The 22,740-nt window shown below is 38.3% G+C and overlaps 1 protein-coding gene across 3 annotated transcripts in view; it reads right to left on the reverse strand.

Annotated features, from left to right (window-relative positions):
* Positions 1–7,426: 7,426 nt before the first annotated feature.
* The window catches only part of caps2 (calcyphosine 2), a 40,425-nt gene continuing 25,111 nt past the window's right edge, over positions 7,427–22,740 (reverse strand). For 2 of the 3 annotated variants that reach the window (XM_012959913.3, XM_004912953.4), the window contains exons 16-20: positions 22,176–22,252; positions 19,527–19,681; positions 13,654–13,773; positions 11,903–11,999; positions 8,687–8,981 (exon numbers count right to left, since the gene is read on the reverse strand). In XM_012959913.3, coding sequence (XP_012815367.2) covers positions 8,806–8,981; positions 11,903–11,999; positions 13,654–13,773; positions 19,527–19,681; positions 22,176–22,252 — 625 coding nt within the window. In that variant the 3' untranslated portion in view covers positions 8,687–8,805. Of the gene's footprint in view, positions 8,982–11,902; positions 12,000–13,653; positions 13,774–19,526; positions 19,682–22,175; positions 22,253–22,740 lie in introns of all 3 variants that reach the window. The other variant, XM_002939946.5, reaches the window with a different exon arrangement.

A 22,740-nucleotide genomic window follows, 5' to 3' on the forward strand; every position in this document is an offset into this window, starting at 1 on the left:
TCTGCTGCTGATCACAACTTCAGGGTTATCTTGCACATTGCATCCATATAACTACACCTGTACTGCAGCCCAGTCTCTTGCTAGCAACATACCAGGCTGGGCCCCCAGGATGTTGCTAGCCCATTGGAGCCTAGCCCAATCTGTTGCTAGCCCACTGGCAAACTTTGTTACCATTTGGCCTATTATGGTGCCCTAACTGAAAGCCTACAGATTTTGGATATGAACATGGGTATGAACAGTATGTATGTATAAAATTACGTGTGCCAAAATAAGAGATGGTAAGCTAAAGGTCTAGCATGCATAAAATCTGATTGCCTAATGGTACCTAATGGGACATGCATATTTGAGCAAATATTTGCTGGATCTCCATGACTTTGCACCTTTGTGCCTTGAAGATTCCTGATTTTCTGATTTACTGAGAAGTATCACAATGCAATCACTGCTCTTGTGTTCCATGTCTAACATTGGAAAGAGAAGTAAATGTGATTAACAAAAAATAAGAGTAAAGCTGAAAAGCTGAGGTGGCCATACATGGGCAGATTTAAGCTGTCAATTCAGGTCCTTCAGATTAATTCAGCAGCCTATGTGCCCTTTGTATGAAGGCCCCCAACAGGCCTAACCAACTGATATCTGGCCTAAAATGGGTCAGGTGTCAATTAGGCGTGTTTGATTTCCCTGTCAGATCAAGGACTACATTAGCTCATTGATGCAACCCTCACTCCGATGACTTCTATACTGGTCATTGTAATTTGATCATTTGGCCCTAGGGTGGCCGCCATACCTTAGGTGGGCATATCAAGGGAAGGATCTACTTGTTTCACAACCAGAATAAATGAGCGGATCTTATAGTGTATGACCACCTTTACTCAGAAAACCATTATTTTTAGATGAAAGGCCTTTTTAATAACAACATGTTTTATGACAACAATGAAAGGTTAATATAAATTAAAAGTAAGTCTAAAGGCATTCTTTTTATGTACTTACTGCATATCTAAATTCCCAGATCCCTGCTTGCTCCTCTGAGATATGGTGCTGGCAGCCAACAGCAGTGCGAAGACTACAGTGACATCACTGAAATCTCTCTCCCCTTCCTGTAGGTGCCCGCAGCAGCCTTCCTATTCTCTGAGCATGTGTGTAACTTGATCCTGTCTCCTGTTCTGAGCTACACATGCCCACCAGCCAATCAGAAGTGGATCTGGCAGAGGGGGGGGGGGGAAATGAAACACGTGCAGTATGAAGCAAGGAGGGAAAGGAAGGGAGAATACCTTTTTAGAGATGGCTGCCTGTTCTAGAAAATGTGAAGTAAGTGTGACTGAGTAAATATTTGATTAGGTGAGCCAAAAGTGTGGCGTTTTTACTAAACAATAGGAGCACTATTGGGAAGTATGCTTTTTAAATTTTGACTTGCATTCTCCTTTAATTCAAAAGATTACATCAATAAAATGAATTACTCCTGGATTATTTGGCCAGAATGACCAGAGAGATCAGGGTTCTGTCAGCTATTGTACCTTCTTTCATATATTCCACAACTGTTTAAAAAATTTGGAGTCACATTATCCAGGTCATCGGAGACATTTTTGGACATTACCTTAAGGGAGAATACTGGCTATAGAGGAGGTGGACCTAGAGGTCAGTGGGGTCTGCTTCCACTATCATAATGCCTCTAAGGGGTATATTTATCATGCTGTGTAAAAAGTGGAGTGAAGCATTACCAGTGATGTTGCCCAGGGCAGCCAATCAGCAATTAGATTTCAACAGTTAGAAAATCAAAGCAAAGCATCTGATTGGCTGCTATGAGCAACATCACCGGTGATGTTTTACTCCACTTTTTACACAGCATGCTAAATATACTTCTTTGTGCCGTTGTAGTAAATATCTGGAAGTAACAAAGCAGGTTCACAAGTATATTAGATCCTTAAAAAAAGACTCCTTTATTAAAAAGGAGGTGCAGCTGGCAATATGTTGCACAGCATTAGTACAGATGTATGCAAATAAGCTAAGTGCATTTTTGTATGGAATTACAAAAGTTCCCATTTTTATTTATTTTTTTTTTTTTTAAAGGAAAGGTTTTCATTCTATTGCCTAGCACCAATTATGGCTAAGGTAATGTATACATGACATAATGATTTTACCAAGTCACAGCTCATAATCACAGAATAACACATCAAGTATTACATTACATTTGGATTTTTGCATTGGTTTATATATATAGAAAGCTGCAAATCTCATGCTGTCCTGTTGGTCAGTTGCTTATCCAGTGCTTTGCCACATTGCCTGCATAGATTGCTTCACCATGCTCCATGTTGCTCTTGCCACAATGAACTGTATGTGAGCCATGGCTGAAGAGTCCATAAATCATCTGCAAATCCACTCTTGCTAGAGGTATCATGGATACTGATATACGTTGTACTTTGTGCTACAGCAAAGCAAACATTTCAGGCAAATGCAGGATAAGCACAACCATCTGCCAATTACTAATGCAGTAAATATAAACTGAACCATCCAGGGGTAGGGTAAAGTGACGATACAGTAGTTGAAAGCACAACACCATCCACGGTATTAATCTAAAAAACCCTTTTAAATTCTCACAGCAATGAGTATGAGTGGTTAACTTTCTCAGACTGCCACAGTTAAAGATGAACACATAGGATGGGTGTTTCAGCAGTCTGTGGCAGTAAACATGTTTTTTTAGGTGCTAGATAGAGGCTAGGGGCAATCTGGAGGAGCAGGTACCAGTAAACATAGTATCAGGAACTCAGTGGTCTAGAACCAGGTGCTAATTAGGTGTGGGTTGACAAGAGTTTGACCTGCACTCAAGCCTAACCTGCCCACTCCCATCCCTGCAATCGACATAGCGAGATGTTGGTATTTATAAACCTGCACCCCACCTGCCCATCTCTGATTTCACTGAAGGAATGGGTGAAACAGACAAGAGTCTATAAATGTCAAATGATGGAGGAGGAAACATGGCATAGTAAGGTGTTGGCCAGGGGGACCAGAAGGAAGACTCAAACCTGTCTGCAATCTGCAAAGGATGTATGGTAAGTATAGGTAAATGTGCAAATACCACAGGTTTTGGCCTGGCCTACACATCACTAACATGAAAATATAAAACATGGTTATAGAAGTGGTGCAGCTTTGTTGCTGCTTTGACCATCTGATCATAAGATAGCTGTCCAAAGTACTTTCTCCCATTGTGTGGGAAAATCTCCAATACTTTAAGGGTTCTGGCACACGGGGAGATTAGTCGCCCGCGGCAAAACTCCCTGTTCGTGGGCGACTAATCTCCCCGAGTTGCCTACCCCTGCCATCCCACCGGCGAACACGTAAGTCACCGGCGGGATGGCAGACGCGGTGGGGCGATTTGCACAAAATCGCGCCACTGCGTCTGCCATCCTGCCAGCGACTTACATGTTTGCCGGTGGGATAGCAGGGGTAGGCAACTCGGGGAGATTAGTTGCCCGCGAACAAGGAGTTTTGTCGCGGGCGACTAATCTCCCCCGTGTGTCAGAGCCCTAAAAGTGGTGAAATATTCAGAGCAGAGTGCTTTGTGCTTTGCATAAATCTGCCATAAGTTGCCACCGTTGTTGCACACTGGAGAAACAGCCAGGGCTCATACAATGTAATATTTTTAATATACTTATAGCCCTTTCATAATTCTACTGTAATTTCCCCTTAAATAGTTACCTATGCTCTGTCATGGTGCTATAAATATATAGGATTATTATAAGGTCCCATATCATCTATATGTGTATATATCTTAGACAAAGCTAGAGAGAACAGCAATTCTAGCAAGGCCCCAGTGGATGGACACTTTGGTCCCTGTACATGCTGAAGGATACCTATTAAACTCTCTCTCTTCCCCTGCACTGAAACAACTTCTGTCTCATGACACTACCCTATAACAGTGAACCCAAATATCTCCTTTAAGTTTATAAGATTAAACACTGAATTCATATTGTTCAGTTAACAACTTTTCCCATATCAGATTAGGTGTGTATCACAGTACAGTTTCCTGTCAGTTGAGGGAGCCTCCTACAGGAATGAATGGCTTTCATACATTTTGGAATAGCCAACACATTTAACCTATATTTGGAAGCCTCAATAGCTAAATACACCAAAAAAAACGGCAGGTATAGGATGCATTATTTGGAAACATATTATTCAGAAAGCTTCAAATTATGGGAAGACCATCTTCCATAATAATCATTTTATTCAAATAATTCAAATGTTTAAAAAGGATATACTTTTTCTCTGTAATAATAAACAGGTCCTTGTATAGAGGCAAAATAGTCCTATTGGGTTTATTTCACGTTTAAATTATTTTTTAATAGACTTTTACAGTGTAAAAATCTAAATTAAGGAAAGACTCCTTTATCTGGAAAAACCCTAGTTCCGGAGCATTCCGGATAGCAGGTCCCATACATGTAAAGTAGTACTTTTATTTTTCTGATGCCAGATTTTGTTTGCCTTTTTTAAAGTAAACATAGTATAATAAAAATGTAATATAAAAAATGCATAGTAAGGCAGGAACCCACTGTTACTATACTGTAATGTAATGTTAAACTGCCAAAAAATTACTATATTTCAAAGTATATTAACATTACGTAAGGGGGCAAAGCTGTTGACTGGTACCATTCTCTATCACTCTTGCTCTTTACTAGAATAAAGGGCAAATATACTTTTCTAATTCGGCCCAGGGGAAGCTTAGTTTAGCTAAACTTCATTTCACAGAGGCAGGTGTTTCATGTTAACAATACTAAAATAGAACCAAAGAGAAATATATAGATTTGAATGCCTGTATATTTACTGGCCTATTAAAATAAATATTTAAACTTTAAAACACCTTTGTATCTTGCTATAAGAGGAAGTAAGAAGTGACAGGTATAGGATATATTATCCAGAATGCTTGACACCAGGGGCTTTTCTGTAATTTGAATCACCATACCTTAATTATAATAACATAATTTAACCATTAAAGGACAAGGAAAGTCAAAATCAATTAAGCACACTATTCAATAGTACTACTATCGCTATGTAGAAACGCTATATTTCTGGCTTGCCTAGAGAAAGATTTACTGAGATATACTTACTACATACTACAGACTCTTTTCAGTGAACAGCGCCGCCATCTTTAATAGGGATGGCCATTTCCTTTACCTCACTGCACATGCGTCTGTCCCTTACAATAACAGCAGCAGCAGCACACCCCCCCGACCTGCAGGCAACGTCTGTCCCACACAATACCACCACCCCCCGCACTTGTAGGCTGTGCACCACCCATACCCCCCCCCCCGCTGCGCGCTCCTGCACAGACACCCACCGGCACAGTCACCAACTCCCCCCCCCTCCCCTCACCCTCCCCGCACCTGCTGGCTGAACATTTCTCTGTCCGAAGAACTTTCTCTGCGAGCTCCCCTTCAGCCTTCAGCTCCCCTTCTCGCATGCAGACAGCGTGTCGCCGTGGCAACCGGTGCACGCCTGCTTGTGCTGAAGGGGGGCGCCTGCTTGTACTGAATAGGGTCGTTTGCGCATGCGCCGCCTACAGTCCTGGTCCTCATGTCCTTGCAGGAGCGATGCATTATGGGAATCCTCTTTACACAGCTCAGCGTTTTTTTTTCCTGTTTGGCTTCTGATCATCTGAACGATTGCAATTTGGGGAGACTTAAGGGCACTATTGAGACAACTGAAGGCATGTCTGCAGCTTGAGATTAACTCTCTATTAGTCTTTCCTTCTCCTTTAAATAAACCTGACAGGATTGTTTTGCCACCAATATGGATTCATGCAGCTTAGATATCATCAAATACAAGCTACTGTTTCCAACCTAAGTTTTCTGCAATTAATAATTCACAGGCATCTTTTAGGTCCCTCAGCCTTTACTTATTTAGTCAAAAAATATGATTCATTGTTTTTTGTGCAAGGCTTTTATTTAGTAAACTTATCAAAACATACTTAGATCAATCAGTTTGTTGGCATGTTGTTATAGGTGTAATATAAAGCTTGAAAGGAAAGACTATCATTGGTAAATAGGGTATCATATGCATACATTTGATAAAAATAGACACACAGATATTCATTACTTATTTTGCCCTATTGAGTCTAATGATGTCACATATACATCAGCCCATTTCCCACAAATCCTTTCAGAGCTCCTGACTGTAAAATAACTTGACAAGTGGTAATTCCTTTTGGCAGGCTTTAACTAAATGGTAAGTGTATGAGGATCTGGCCTCAACCAAACTATGTGGGTATGTGGGTAATGTAATGCTCATGGATAGACTAGCTAATATATTGCTAATATAGATATAATTTCCACCTAAGAAACATTTTTTTTTTTGGCAAGGGTGGAGAAACACAAAATAGTGGGCATATGTACATACAAAGTTCACCTTCAGCCAAGGCTGCAACTCTGCAAAGGACATGTTAAGTCTATTTCACTGGGGGGTAGCAAAAAGTTAAGGACCCCCCAGTGAAACAGATCACTAAGTTTTTTCTCCAGGTTGGTGTTCCTGTTAGGAGAGAACTACACAAGCCCATGGAAAAAACAGCGCCATGCTGTCATTTTACTTACCTTTCTACTGGCTTCCTAGGTATCCCCTGAACAAATTCCTGTTTGTGTATGTGCAGTAGGGTATACCTGTCCAAATTTACTCTACTGTGCATGCACAGAAGCCAAGCAATAACAAAGTAAGGTAATGCCTGTGCGGCGCTCAGACAGTTTTTTCCAATGGCTGGTGTGGTTCTCTCCAAACAGAAACACCAGCCCGGAGAAAAAATTTAGCCATCTACTGTATTTCACTGGGGAACCTGGGGTTTTCCCAAATAAGGGATGTTTCCATACCTTAAGTCTTTTAAAATTATTTAAATATTAACTAACCCCCAATAGGATTCTTTTTCCATTAATATGGATTTATGCAGCTTAAATAGGATCCACGGTACTGTTTTATTATTACAGAGAAAAAAAGAAAGCATTGTTAAAAATTAGAACTATTTGTTTAAAATGGACCGTATGGTTAGGGTTACCACCTGTCTGGTTTTACCCAGAGAGCAGTTTTTCAAGGTGCACGTTTTGGATGATTTCTGCTTTACAGCTTTTTAGGTGGGCAGAAATCATCCAAAATGTGTCTGACGGATGCAATAACCCCACCCCCAACATCATCACATGACCAGAAACAGCTGATGTCATCACGCATGCCCCTTTCTCCAGGTTTGTGATCTGGCAAATGTGGAAACCCTACATATGGGTGATGGCCTTCCCCTTATTTTGCATTCTGGATACTGGGTTTCCACATAACGAATCTTGCTGACTTTGAAACAAACACTTTTTACCAACAAAATATGAAGATGGAGATTTATATTAAAAATGACTCTTGTTCAAATGATGCAGTTGTTGTGCTTACATACAAAATAAAATGAAAAAAAGGATTAACTGAAAGACAAATTTATTTTAGAAATATTTTTAAAATTTTCAAAACAGACCTCTAAAAATGAATAGATCTAAAATGTGGCAGTAACATCTCAACACAAGACTTTTTTTTAGAGCTTTTAAAGAATTAATAAATTACAGTAAAAACACATAAGAAACAACAAATTTTATAGTAACTGTAGGCACTATTCATATATGACAATATATCAGATTTATTATTATTATAATAATATTATAATTATCAAAAAGTATGTTTTATCATGTGATTGCATATTGATATATACATATTTTGTAAAGGCAAAAACAATGGCCTGTGGAAGAGAAAGTTAAAAATGGCTATACAAAAAAGAAATGTATATTCTAAAAGATGACCCGTGCAAAGTTGTGCAAAGTTGTGCCACCAAAATAATAATAATAATATTGTGGCTCCTTGACTAATGGACATTTTTCACCGGGCAAATAATGCTTGATCCACAAGGGTCGACTGCTTGCCTAGATGGTCAGGCAGTATTGCCAAACTGCCCGACCAAATCTGAGCATGGGTGATCACCTTAAAGGGGACCTGTCACCTTAAGAAATAATTCCAAATCCTTTTATATTATGTTAATTGAACAAAATAAACTTAACTTACACTACATTAATTATATAAATCTTGTTTTCCTCAGTCTTGCAAGTACACAATCACAGCAAGCAAGCAGCTGCCATTTTGAAAACACTATTATTAAGACAAGGTTTGCATCATCACAAAATCTTAATGCTCCACAATCTGGCACCTGATACCCATGTCCGTGTACAGATTAAATAAATGCAATGACATCTACGAAGTGCTGAATGGAAAGTTAAAGGAAATTCCTGCCCTTCCTCTATGCATAGAGGCGGGGCAGGCAATATATGATTGACAGCTCAGATTTTGAAATACATTTATAACAAGAATGGATGTTTTAATAGAAACAAATATTATTTGGGTGTCATGTTTAATTTGCAAAGGGCTTTTTTTACAGCTTTTTAGGTGTGGGTGACAGGTCCCCTTTAAGAGGTAATTTCCTTTGAAATGGATTCTGTTTCAACTAACAAAGCCAAAAGGATAGCCACTACATTCAAGAAAACTAAATTATAACAAATTATACCTTAACCTTTGAACAAGAATGTTTCATAGATTAGCACATTTGCTTGTATAAATCTGTTTTTTTATTTTAGCTTTAGTTTTTTACAAAATTAAAAAACGCAAACAACATAATAAAAGACATCAAATGCATATGTTTGCCACAAGGGAACTTTATATTATTGCTATACCCATCACAAAATGATGGGTTAAATCTTCTGTGGAAATATTATCTCTAGATAACCTGATATGCCAACAGTATTCAGCATCTCTCTTCTATATTCCCCAGGAATTTCTTAAAATATTAATAAAATCATTATCACTGAGAATCTCAATACTCAGCCCTTCATAAAAGTCTTCAAATTCACAGTAAGAAACTTCTTTAGGATTTCTGCACGCCGCTTGAAGAGTCTTTAAAAATGAAGATAATATTTCTTCTTCTGATGAATGACCTGAAAACAGAAACAACACCAAAAAATATTTTTTCTATTAAAAGTATAAACTATGCAGGATATGTAATGTTAAAATGCCTGTATTATTATATTACAGCTCTCATGGACCAAAAAATTAACAAACATGCATTCAAGTTTGATGGAAATCATTAATTAAATATAATTAGTAGTAAGTTTCCGTTTGTTGGCTCCATGCAGAGAAAACGCTGAACACCTAGGGGCATATTTACTTATCCACGAACGCTCCAACCGTTCGTTCGATCGGCCCAATCGTATTTTCCACAACTTTTTCGTACCTTGCGCAACTTTTTCTTATTTTTAGCGCGAAAAGATCGGATCGGTTTTACCGCTGTTTACAATCGTTTGGTACGAAAATTTTCGCCAATACGATATTATCAAGACTAATACGATTTTTTCGGAAGCATTTTGGTGATATTTGCGATCTTCAGAAATCTTCGTATCCAATCCGAATTTTTCCCATTCGGGATTCGAACTCATGTTTTGATAAAGCTGCCCCCTAGGCTAGTAGTTATTCTAGAGACCATTAACTGAGAAACACTACTATCAGAAATAGTACAAATCAGTTTATTAAACACACAACTATAAAAACTAATATGTTCCATTTAAATAACAAGGATATACAACAGGACTGATTTAGAGAAAGGAAAATAGTGTCCAGTTGGACATACAATCACTAGTGTCATTTAATAGTTACTTTCACATGAAACCCTTGAGGCCAACACAGGGTTCCAGGAATGGCTGAATTTCTCCAACAACCAAGACTAGTTCAGCTAAATATATATAATAATTAGATATGTTTTAAATAGCATAGACTACTTTATTAATTCTCCTACTTTCAGCCAATGTAGGCCTCTAAAATGAGGTCTCTAATTCTGCACCTACACAACACAACCTTAAGAATATTCTCTTAGCAGCCCCCCCACCCTTCGTTTTACCAGTTAAATCCCTTGTCCAACTAGCTTGACAAATTTCTCAGACATATGAGGGCGTATTAATACGTATTAAGTATGAAAAATTAAGTATAATCATTTGCATATCCCAACACATTTTGGTCCCAAGGGCCTTTGTCAGGGGCACTGTTTTGTTTAAAAAAAAAGTTACTTTTAAAAACTGTGCTCCTTACAACAAGGAGCTACCCTTGTAGCCAAAGTGGGTTGGGCTATGCTAATTTTCATAGCATAGTTATTTTAAACATGAGTGCCCTGCTTAAAGGAAAAAGAAAGGTAAAGTCACTTGGGGGTGCCAAAATGTTAGGCACCCCCAAGTGACTTTAACCGCCTACCTTTTACCCCGGGCTGGTGCCGCTGTCAGGAGAAAATAGCACCAGCCCGGGGTAGCTGCCGGCGCTTCCTCCTTCCGGCTTCGCTGCGCGCGCATGCGCAGTAGAGTGAAAAGCCGAACTTAAACATTTAAGTCGGCTTTTTCGCTCTACTGTGCATGCCCGGCCACCGGCAGTTTAGGAAGTGGAAGGCGGAAGGAGGAAGTGCTGCGCTCCAGGTGCCCCGGGCTGGTGCTATTTTCTCCGAACAGGGGCACCAGCCCGGGGTACAAGGTAAGCGGTTAAAGTCACTTGGGGGTGCTTAACATTTTGGCACCCCCAAGTGACTTTGCCTTTCCTTCCCCTTTAATATGCTTTATTTATTATTAAAGGGCAAAGAAAGGTAAAAACAAAGTAAGCTTTATCAGAAAGGTCTATGTAAATATAACCATAGCCACTCACAGAAACACTGCACTGACTTCTCTAAAAAAAGAAACAGGATTTGTTGTCTTTGTTTTCCTGTGCCAGAGAGACGCAGCTCTCTCTTCTCTGCTGCTCCTTCCTCCCTCAAGAATGCTAAGAACTACCCCCTCTTAGGAATGTGGATCTGAGCCAATTAGCAGGAAGCTTCCTCATAGTCTTACAAACTGAGCATGTACACTGGTCTTGGTCTTGGTGCAGGAGCGAGGCATTATGGGAACTTGCTTTACAGAGCTCAGCGTTTTTTATACCTATGAGGCTTCTGATCATCTGAACGGGAGAAATATGGGGAGACTTAAGGGCACCACTGAGAGAACAGAAGGTATGCCTTCAGCTTAAAGGACATGTAAACCCCACACACAAAAATGTAATCAGTGAAAAGCCTCTTTGAAATCTTTCAATATCTGCCACACTAGTTGTCCAGAGGTTAATAGTAAGGCTGCAACATCCTTTTCCTCCTGTAACCCATTCCCCCTTTGGGAATTTACTTTTTGGGGATTACTTAACACGCCCCCAGTCTACCAGCCAGTAAAGAGATGGCATTGCTGGTTCCCATAGAAACTCAGCTCTAGCTGTCTGCTTTAATTTTCTTCTCAGCTCAGCTTTACCATTACAGTGCTCAAACAAAGCAGAATTTTTATCAGAGACAGTTGTGCCTGTGTGAGGCTGTATTCTTGATGAAATGTATACTGAATAAGGGTCTGTGTGCGTGTATGCTGTTTGCAGATTTAAATGTATCTGATTATGGATCAGAGGAAAAATGCCCACCAAGTGAAAGCTGCTATTTGCTTTGGGAAAACGTGATGGTGCTGGCAAATGGAGGGGAAATATGCAGTACAAATGATGCCATTTGGGTGGGGGAGACGTGCCCAACTGATATACATTGTAGGCAAATGTAGGCTTTACATGTCCTTTAAGATGAACTTTTTATTAGCCTTTCCTTCTCCTTTAAGGGCTCTGGCACACGGGGGAGATTAGTCGCCCGCGATTAACTCCCTGTTCGCGGGCGACTAATCTCCCCCGTGTGCCAGAGCCCTAAGACATTACACCAGAAAAGTGGGTAAACGTAAAAGGGAGTAAGGGTGTCCATAATGTTTGCTTGAGCACCTGAAGCTAGAAATAAATAAATGTATTATGTAATCAGATAATTCATTTTGCTAACCTGACAATACTTGTGGATGTTTCCTCGCACAGTAGAACTTTCTGATGTCTATCATGGGTATTATGCCAGATTTATTAGGATCCAGTTTCATAAAAGCCTATAAATAGAAGATAGATGTAGTTACACAAATAACATGACACATTAATTATTTTTACATGAATTATTATGTAATATTTTTTTTTTAAGGAGAAAAAAAAGTTACAGTCACTGGGGGGTGCCAAAATGTTAGGAACCACCCAGTAATTGTAATCACTTATCTGATACTCCAGGCTGGTGCTCCTATAAAGGGAAAACTGCACCAACCCAGGTTCGTGCAACCGAGCAATCCTCTTTCTTTCCTCATCTACTGGGGCCGACATATGCACAGTAGATTGAGAAAGCCTACTTTCTTGTTTAGAGTTGGCTTTTCACTCTACTACGCATGTACAGGAAGAGAATCGCTTGATTGAAGGTACCTCGGGCCGGTGTGGTTTTTCTGTAACAGGAGCACCAGCCTGGGGGGGTGCCTAACATTTTGGCATCCCCGCAGTGACCAAGACTTTCCTTCTCCTTTAACTATTAGCATGTTATAGTTAATTATGAGTGGATCTATCCCATTTTATTTGTCAAACAAATTAGCGAAAATTTACCAAGCGGCTTTCTTCCCGGCTACTGCACAACTTTTCTTTCCAGCCATTGTAGTCTATGGGCATTTAATTACAGAAAAACCTGGTGAACATTTTTGCTCATCACTAGTTATATTATGTCCTATGCTTAAAAACTTTTCAATTTAAACTCTAAATTGCTTTTTATTGGTTATTGTTTTTGAATTATATTCCTGCTTCTTCTGCCATTTTCAGCTTTTAAATAGGGGTCATCGACCTTGGCAACCAAATAACTATTAACTCTGCGAGGCTACAATTTATGGCTATGATTCCTGTTTATAACTTATCTTTTTATTTAGGCCATCTGCTATTCATATTTGTCTTTTCTTCATACCACAGAGCAGTTGTTGTCGTATTACAAAGTAACAAAGGTTTCAACCATTTTTGCTGTAAAAGTGCCACAAGCCTCCCTCAATCCAGCCTGTGGTACAGGTATTGGACCTGTTATCCAGAATTCTCACAACCTGGGGGTTTTCTGGATAAGGGGTCTTTCTGTAATTTAGATCTCCACACCTTAAGTCTGCTAAAAAATAATTTAAACATTAATTAAACCCAATAGGATTGTTTTGCCTCCAATAAGGATTAGATTTTAGTTGGGATCAAGTACAAGGTACAGTTTTATTTACAGAGAAAAAGAAAATCATATTTAAAAATCTGATTTATTTAATTAAAATAGAGTCTATTGGAAATGGTCTTTCTGTAATTCAGAGCTTTCTGGATAATGGGTTTCCAGATTATGGATTCCATACTTGAGTACATAGCTTAGATGCCATGTAGCTCAGGATCTGTAGTATAACTCAAGCTACGCAGTTGGCAATACCATTCTTCAGTAGGTTGGAGTGCTGTTTATATTTGTATCTACAGAAGATGCCTCCAGCATACCATATGGTAAGGAAGTGTGTGTCTCTCTCTTTTTTGTCTATTTCTGCAGGTCGTGCCTGCAGGTTGTCTAGGCTGGGGCACTTATTTAGCAAAAAATGGTTGTGGCTGTGCTTGTTTACTAATACTTACATGTTCATATTAATTTTGTAGGAATATATCAGCATCACTTTAAGTTTCAAGTATGATTACCACATCAGAAAGTAACAAAATTAAAAAAAAAATTACTTTTTGGACAAATGTTTTTCTGTACTCATTCATCTCTCCAATAAGGGCACGAGTAAATTTTCCATAATCCAGTTTCCCCTCATGCTTTTCATCAAGTATCTTCCAGAAAGATTCAAAAATCTAGAAGCAAAAAATAAATAAATATTAATAAATATTACCTAAACAAAAAGAGTTTAGGTAAATCACAAAACTGTGGCGTGAGTGTAAAAAAGGATATATAGCAGTTTAGAAGTAAAGATTTAGACCTCCAAAGTGCCACCATCTTATTTTCTGCTGATTCGCATCTAATAATCTAGCCTGCTGTTATCTGTCTAAGCTTAGGGGCTAACTCACCATATATAATGTATGTAAAATATGAAATTCACAATGCAAGGCTGATTTATAATTTCCTCAAATTCACAAGTCAGTGCATTAATAATAAGCCCTGTAACATCAGCTTTTATGACAGATGTAACCCCACTTTCTCTTCCTTTATACCCCGGGCTGCTTGGGTTAGGAGAATTGTTGTTTTGTTTTTTCAAAAAATAAAATAATTGCTTTGTTTTTTCAAAAAATAAAATGTTTGACACCTAAAGCCTTTGTTTAGAATAAATAAATAAATATATTGCGGGATATATAAATATATATATAGTGATAAAATATTGCGGTCTCAAATTGTCAAACAAAACAAATCTAAAACTAGAAGTCAATGGGAAGTGAATCTTCAAAACTTGCATTTTGTCATGGAAGAAAGTTGCACAACAGCAAAAATCACATTGTTCCATCCATTTTCAATGAAGCTGAAAGTCCCAAATGCTTTAATAAGCTGGGAAAATAAAGTTGTAGGAGTCAATTCCCACTGCAAGTGACTATACACACTTGCTAGCTTTTACCTGCCAAGTTTTTCTGGCCACTTTTTTCTTTCCGACTAGTCAAGGTTTAAAAAAATACTCATTTGTATATTCACTGTTGCTTTTTTCTCAAATCGAAGAAAAAAAAACAACTTCATTTTTGATAAATCTGCCCTATTAGTGTGCCAAATGAATTAGTAAGAGTGCAGTACAAAATCTGGACTTTTGTCAATTACAAATCCCAATTATTTTTTGTGTATTTTTTATTTTATTTTTTATTTAATATTATTTTGTATTATTGCTTCACTTAGATGGGAAAAACCACTAAAAGAGAAAATCAAAAGTTACTTTTTTATGCCAAAACTGATTTTCTCATAACCCACAAAATATACATTTAAAAAAGAAAGGATTATGCAAAAATTTGAATTGCAATCAAACTCAGCTGTAAATTATATAATTACATCCACATTTTAAAAAATGTTTAAAACTTGGTAATAAAATAAGCAGCTGTCGCTGCACTAAAATGTTCAATACAATTAGCATACATGACTATTCATGCACACAAATTTTTCTGTGTTTGCCACATGAGACCCAAGCAAAACCAAGTATAGCACCTACTGATTCATCAAAATCATGTTTGAAAAATGTTAATATATATGTTTATTTCAGTTTTCTCTTGCTTCTGCCTAGTAAGATGCCAATCAAAGTTCTTTAAATGGCACAGTGAATTACCAGCTGTTAAAATGAGACATGAAAAGGCTTACATTAGTGATGAACTATGAGGATTCTGCTGAGAATTGCAGACCAGAAAACAGGAAAACAACTAGAATGCAGCCTGAACCTGAGATAATGTGGATGACTGAGCATAAACATTTTCATATGGAAATGGATCTTTTGAAACAAAAGCTTTGCACACTATTGATGCACATTACTAAGGTAAACATTTGCAAATTATGTTTAGCAATACACTAAATGTATAGGGATACTGTCATGACATATGTCAGCCATTTTATTATGACACAATTCAATTAAATTGTATATTGTTAATTTCTGTATGACACATGGGGCATGAATATTCCCGATACCTCTGGAACAGTTTTTGGCCCTGTAACACTCTAATATGCATTTATCTGGCCGAGAAACACCTGTAGCAGTGGGGTCTGTTGGCTCCACTGCAATAAAAGAAAGGCACATGCAGCTATGAGTGCCTTGTGTGCCATACATCTTAAACATTTAGATTTCATATCTTTATATAGTTTATATACTGTCAGTTCAAGGTATATACTGTCAGTTCAAGGCATAAGCTTAGCTTCCTTATCTCTCCAGATGAATAAAAAAGTCAAAAGTCACAAAACTGGATTTCCTAGCATATAATTGTGTGAGCAAAATGCTAAATAAAATTGGTACACACACACAGTATATACAGATACTGCAACAGGTAATAGTTTAGGTCACAGTTTTTGTAGAAAAAAGATACTGCCTCTATAATGACATACAAGGAAAAGCACATTAACAATTTGAAAAATCTTTATTATTTTCTGCTATTACTTGTCAGACAACTAGTAATCTCATAAAATACCCACAGTACCCCATAACTACTGTATATTTAATGTAACCTTTTAATCTCTGCATTGTTCACCCCCTGCATTGTTCATACCTCAGGCTCTGACTGTAAGCACCCACATTGTTCACCTTTACACTTCAACCAGGCAGTAGTTACAGTGCCAGCATTGTGTCACTGTATGTACTGTGTATGGCATACACGGGCAGCATAGGTCAGGCAGAGTATGGCACACATAGGCCATACTCTGCCTGCCATATGCTGCCTGTGTGTGCCATACTCTGCCTGCCATATGCTTCCTGTGTGTGTCATACTATGCCTGTCCTATGCTGCCTGTGTGTGCCATACTCTGTCTGACCTATGCTGCCTGTGGGAGGTGAACCTGGCAGGGGTTTGATCTGGGAGTTAGTTAGCAGTTGGAAATAGCCATTAAATGGTCCCTTATGTGTGTAATTATGTGCTGGGGGTTGCTGGCATATGGATTTAAGGGTGTCTTAATATGACATAATATAATTCCTTCACATATGAATGATGAGATCCCCACAGTGAGCACCAAGCATTTGGGTTTTTGCTGCGCTACCACCATTAATGTGGGCATGGTCTTGTGATAACATAGGTGTGGTTTGAAGTAGGTGCAGGCTTCCATTAGTGGCCCTCCACCCTCTCTGTATGCTAGAGAAATTCCGGCCCCCGGCACCACAGAAGTTGGACAGCACAGCTCTATTACATCACTTTCAATGGGTTTGCCTTACAGCCAAGCAGGGAGGCAAGGCAGTTTAGGTGCTTTTTTTTTTTTTGAACTATATATTTTTTATTTTCAAAATAAACAGGTTAAGACATTATACAGTCATTGTAGTGGTACATTATTCGTTCTTAAGTTTAATTAAGTACATTTGTTCTCCACAATTATGTTAGCTATGTGGTTCAGGCAGTGGGGGGAAAAAGAAAAGAAAAGCAGAATATGTACACGTTTGCTTTCGTTATTTATGGGTAATGTTGCCAAGGGTTCCGCATTTTTACTTAGTACATATTCAACAGGTGGCAGTGGTCGACCTCAGGGTCTGTGGTCTTATTGATGCTACTCTATGCCCAAGCTGTAGGTCAAATTGTATCTACATGGTTGTGTAATTGTCCATAATATGAGTCCCATAGGAACCAGTCTTCTGCGAAGGGTAGTGCCTTATCCTGTAATATAGCCGTGAGATAGTCCATACTCCATATGAATTGTATCTTTTTGATCAGTTCGGGTATGGGTGGCATTGTTGGAGATTTCCAGTGTGCTGCTATGAGGCAGCGCGTTCCTAGTAGTACACTTTGTACTACTTTTTGTATCCGTTTGCCGATGCCTTGTAATGGTAGTCCTAAAAGGTAGGTTAATGGATCCTTCTGTAGGGAAAGGCAAGTGATTTTGGAGAGGATTTCTGAGGTTTTGTCCCATAAGGCTGATATCACTGGGCAAGTCCAAAATATGTGGTATATCGTAGCTGGGTTATGGTTGCAGCGCCAACATGCGGACGTTGTCCCTGGGAAAAGTTTTTGGAGGAGAAACGGTGTGTGGTACCATTCAAGGAACACTTTATATAGGTTCTCCTTTAGGGTGGTGCATATAGAGGTTTTAGATGCTATTCTCCAGATCTTCTCCCACTGTTCTAGTGTTATATGGATGCCAAGTTCTGTATCCCAATGTTGCATATAGGGATGTGGTGAGTTTTCTATGTCTTGATCCGTGAGGATGTTACATAGTGTAGAGATCAAGCCTTTTTGTGATGTTGACCGTGAGCATATATATTCAAACATTGTCAGATCTCGTTTTAGCAGCCTTGGGCATAGGGAGCCAACATAGTGTCGTAGTTGGTAGTACATATAATCTGTCAGACCCTGAAGTTGATAGAGTTGTATCAATTCGGCCTTATCTATGAACTTATGTGTTTTCCAATCAAATAGTTGCTGAATTTGAAATGCTTTGGTATGTTCCCAGATTTTAATAAAATGTTTTTCCATTCTTAAATTAAATCCTGGGTTATTTAGAAAGGGTGTCAGCGGGGATGTCGCTGATTGGGGTTTTAATAAATTATCTTTTGCGAACCATAGCTTAAGATTGAACTGAGCTGGTTTGTGTAAAGATCCTATGTCCCCTTTCAGTCCTTCGGACCATAGTAAGGCTGCAGTAGTATTTATAAAAGTTAGGGAATCCTATGCCCCCTTGTGTACGTTTAGCTTGCAGCACTTGTATCCGTATTCTGTGACTTTTCCTACCCCACATAAATCTGAGACATTTACTTTGAAAATGTTTAAATGCACTTTTGGGTACTGGTATCGGTAAGGTTTCGAAGAGGTATAATAGGCGAGGTAATAGATTCATTTTTAATGCAGCTACTTTACCAAACCATGAGAGATTATAGTTGTGCCAAGTGTCAAGTTCGGTTATCAAAAGTTTCCACATTGGAGTAAAGTTGTGTTTATATAGGGTATCATAGCTGGTCGTAAGGTGGATGCCTAAATATTTGAGCGTGTCTTTTCGCCAGTTATAATTAAAGTTAAGTTGAAGCAGTTTCAATTTCGAGGCTGGGATGTGCATTGGGAGAGCTTCAGTTTTAGCGTTATTGATTTTGTATCCTGACAGTTTCCCATATGTAGTTATTATTTGATGTAGATTGGGGAGGGATAGTAGTGGCCTTGTTAGTGTCAAAAGTACATCGTCTGCGTATAGACATATCTTATATTCTTTTTGTTTTATTGTCACTCCCTTGATATCTGGGTTGTGTCGTATCTGAGCAGCTAAGGGTTCTATACATAGTACAAACAGAAGAGGGGATAATGGGCAGCCTTGTCGTGTTCCATTTGTTATGGATAGTGGCTGTGAGAGAAGACCTGCTGTCTTGACTATTGCCGTGGGGTGGGAATACAATGCTCTGAGTGCTTGAAGAAATGGGCCTTGGAATTTCATGGTCTCTAGAGTGGCAAACATGAACCCCCAGTCCAGACGGTCGAATGCCTTTTCGGCATCTAGGCTTAGTATTAGAGCCTCTTCCCTTTTTCTATTTAGACTATCAATGAGATCAATAACCCGTCGGGTGTTATCTCCAGGTTGTCTATATTTCACAAACCCTACTTGGTCTAAGTGAATTAGCCGTGGTAGGATTATATTCAACCTATTTGCCAGAATTTTAGTGAATATTTTTAGGTCTGAATTCAGAAGGGAGATGGGCCTGTAATTTGCGCAAGATGTGGGATCTTTTCCTTCCTTCGGAATTACCGTAATGTGGGATTTCAGTGTTTCTTTGTGAATTGGAGTGTTTAGGTGCTTTTTAACCTGCTAAATGTTTTCTATGTCTTTAGCCCAATATATTTTTCCTTCTGCTAACCACATAAATCAGTGCCTGTCCCAGATTTCTTTAGAGACACAAACTGACTCATGCTGGTTGAGTCACAATGCAATGTCCAATTTTGTGAGCCATAAAAAATAGATTATAAAGTCAAACCTCTTCTGAAACATCCAGGTGGAATACTTTCAGAGCCTGCTTGAATTTAGCCTTTTGTAAAATTCCGTCTCCGTTTTCATCCACCTGTCGAAAGAATTTTCCTAATCCTGTTAAAGTTTGAACGCCTCTGCTTTTCAGTTTTTCTTTCATCATATCTTGAAAACAGAGAATGGAATTCAGTCATTTTAAATATAAAGTTCATACCAATCACAGATATTTGATGTCTTAAAGAATATATTTCCTATAAAATCAGTAATATTGGAAAACATGCTGGAAATTACTGATGCAAATTACTGTCAGCAAAGTTATCAAAAAATCTAATCACTTTCCATGCTTATTATTATATATAACTCATGCATCCCATCCTTTTTGGGTCAAGAGCTTTATGTAGATCATGATTTACCTCTGGTGCAATAAAAATATAAAAAAAATAAAATGTACACATGTATAAAAAGGTGAGATGAAAAGAGCAATGCTAACTAAATTAGTGTTTTTGAAATGATGGAGGGGTTAACGTTTCCATATGACTGAAACACATTTCATATTCTATAATCCTCTATAAATATGATATATAACATATAAAATAATTTAATTGGTTTCCTTTCTAAAACATTACTGTATGGCACTCTAAGGAACTATATAAATTAGTATTTTATGAATCATCAATGTTTGAACTTTAACAGCAAACGGGAGCTGCAAAGGGAAGCTTACCACATTTATTTAATGGAGCAGTTCAGTGTAAAAATGAAACTGGGTAAAATATATAAAATGCACAAAATAAAAACATGTTTTCAATATAGTTCGGTAGCCAAAAATGTCTATAAGGGCTGGAGTGAACTGATGTCTAACATAATGGCCAGAACACTACTTCCTGCTTTACAGCTCTCTAAGCTGTTAGCAGTCAGTAACCAATCAGACTTGAGGGAGGGGAGGGCCATATGGGACATAGTTGTTCAGTTAGTTTGCATTTGAATCTGACCTGCATGCTCACAAACTATCTGAACAGTTATGTCCCATGTGGCCCCCCCTAAAGTCACTGACTAAGAGGTTAGAGAGCTGAAAGCAGGAAGTAACATTCTGGCTGTTATGTTAGGCATCTGCCCACTCCAGCCTTTACAGATTACATTTTTGCCTAACTAACTATATTGCAAATATTTTTATTTTGCGCAGGCTATCCATTTTACCCAGTTACATTTTTACACTGAACTGTTCCTTTAAGTCATCTGTGCACCTTTCAGGGCAGGCATTCCCTTTAATGAAAACTTTAAATAAATGCAGGGACATTTCTAGGGTCCATGCCTGAGACAGCTGTCCTAATGCTGCCCCAGCGCTAGTGCTCGCCTTTTTCATGCTCTGGTAGGACAAGGGGGGAACATTGCTAGTGCAGAGACTGCAATTGCACTCCCTGTAATAAAAAATGTAAATTTAACTCTTAAATTTACTGGGGGATGCTTTTGGCCACTACTGGCAACTTGCCACATATTGCTGCTTGAAGTACAAAAATATTATATTCAGTACTATATTCCTTACCAATAGCCAACATAGGACTGTCGGTGACATGCTGATACAAGAAAGGGGGGAAGCCAATATGTGGAAACTTGACACACAACACATCATAATAAATGCCTCTTATTGTATGCAGTTATGGCATATAGAAAACACTTCAAAATGAATTATGATTTGCAGAGCAATGCATTACATCCATTACTTAATCAGTTGGATTTAACTTTACTTAGACTTAAAATGCACTTTTTTTTAATCTCCTTATGACCTCTACTGGTCACTGATGGTAAAAAAAAATACATTTGTAAATTCAACTAAGACTTTTTAAAGCCTATTTTCTGCTGGTAAAAGGAAGTGCATGCATGCAGAATTGTCAAGATATATGAAAGACTGGTCACAAAAGCTTAATCGTAAAAGAGCAAAAATAAAAAACGAGATGCTTTTGGGTTGCCCTTAACAGTAGGATAAAAAACACAAAGCAATCCTGGAGTATTGATTATAAATAATTTACATCAGTCTCTGCCCCGGTAGAGCTTACAATCTAAGGTCCTTGTCTGATACACTATTTTAGCAGAAGCCAATTAACCTGCCTGTATGTTTTTGTAGGGTGTAAGGAAACCCACACAACCACAGGAAAAACATCCAAATCCATGCAGTTAATGCTCATGCAGGAATCAAACCAGACTCAGCTCCAGAGCCTAGGGCCCTGTGCTGCTTTTAGCCACTATTACCACTAGCCTTCTTAACCAAAGAAAATCTAAAAAAATCAACCTTTCTGACCCAGGCAACATGTATATTTGCTTTGGCTTGCCAGCTACATCTTTATGTATGCCTTGTTGGGAATGACTATGCTTTATTTTGTGTTTTAGGGAGAACAGGGAGACCAAATCAGTGTCTTAAATACTTATGCACCTTTAAATGGCATGCATCTAGCAAACAAAACCCTTCATGTTTTAGAGGTACAATTCACACTGACTAACTGCCCTTAGTCTCATTTCAAGGCAATTTGTTTTGCAGACAGATTTAATGATACCAGAGTAAACATGTGATAGTTAACTTTTTTAACATTGATGTTGCCAACTATTTAAGGATAGAAAGTCATTATTAACAGAAATACTTTGCCATTATACACGCAGATTTACTTACCTTGCATTGCCCAGAACACATTGCCTTCATTGCTCCAGTGAAGACCACAGCCAAGCTGTTTTTCACCAGAAATGTCTCTAAAATAAACCAGGTTAATTAAGATTAGTATTTCTGTTTATTTAGAATTCATCAGAAACTAAACTTCAATTTATTTTGCAGCTCCCTGAAGGATACCCAAAGCTCTTTTAGGTAATGGGTAAGGAGCACTTTGAACACTATGGGGAGAATACACAGTAAAAGTAAAGTAAGTGGTGAAAGTAGTGTTAAAAAAAATCCCCATATTTACAAACAGAAATCTGCCAAAATTCTGGCTCAACTTACACTTTTCATCTTATGGTGAAAGAAAGGCTACAGGCACTTTTGTGAATATGTCATTAAAATAACAAAAACACATGACAAAATGACATTTTCAACAACATTTTCTAAATGGATTAAAGTGTGGAGTAAAGTGCAGTGTAACTACTCCTCCTGTCCACAGCTCTGAATTGCTTCCTCAAGTCTTTATTCACCCCTATTTCAGTGGAAGTATAGGGAACACAATCATGAGGATTAACAGCATATTGGC

Source organism: Xenopus tropicalis, chromosome 3, assembly GCF_000004195.4.
Source record: "Xenopus tropicalis strain Nigerian chromosome 3, UCB_Xtro_10.0, whole genome shotgun sequence".
NCBI classification, from domain to species: domain Eukaryota; kingdom Metazoa; phylum Chordata; class Amphibia; order Anura; family Pipidae; genus Xenopus; species Xenopus tropicalis.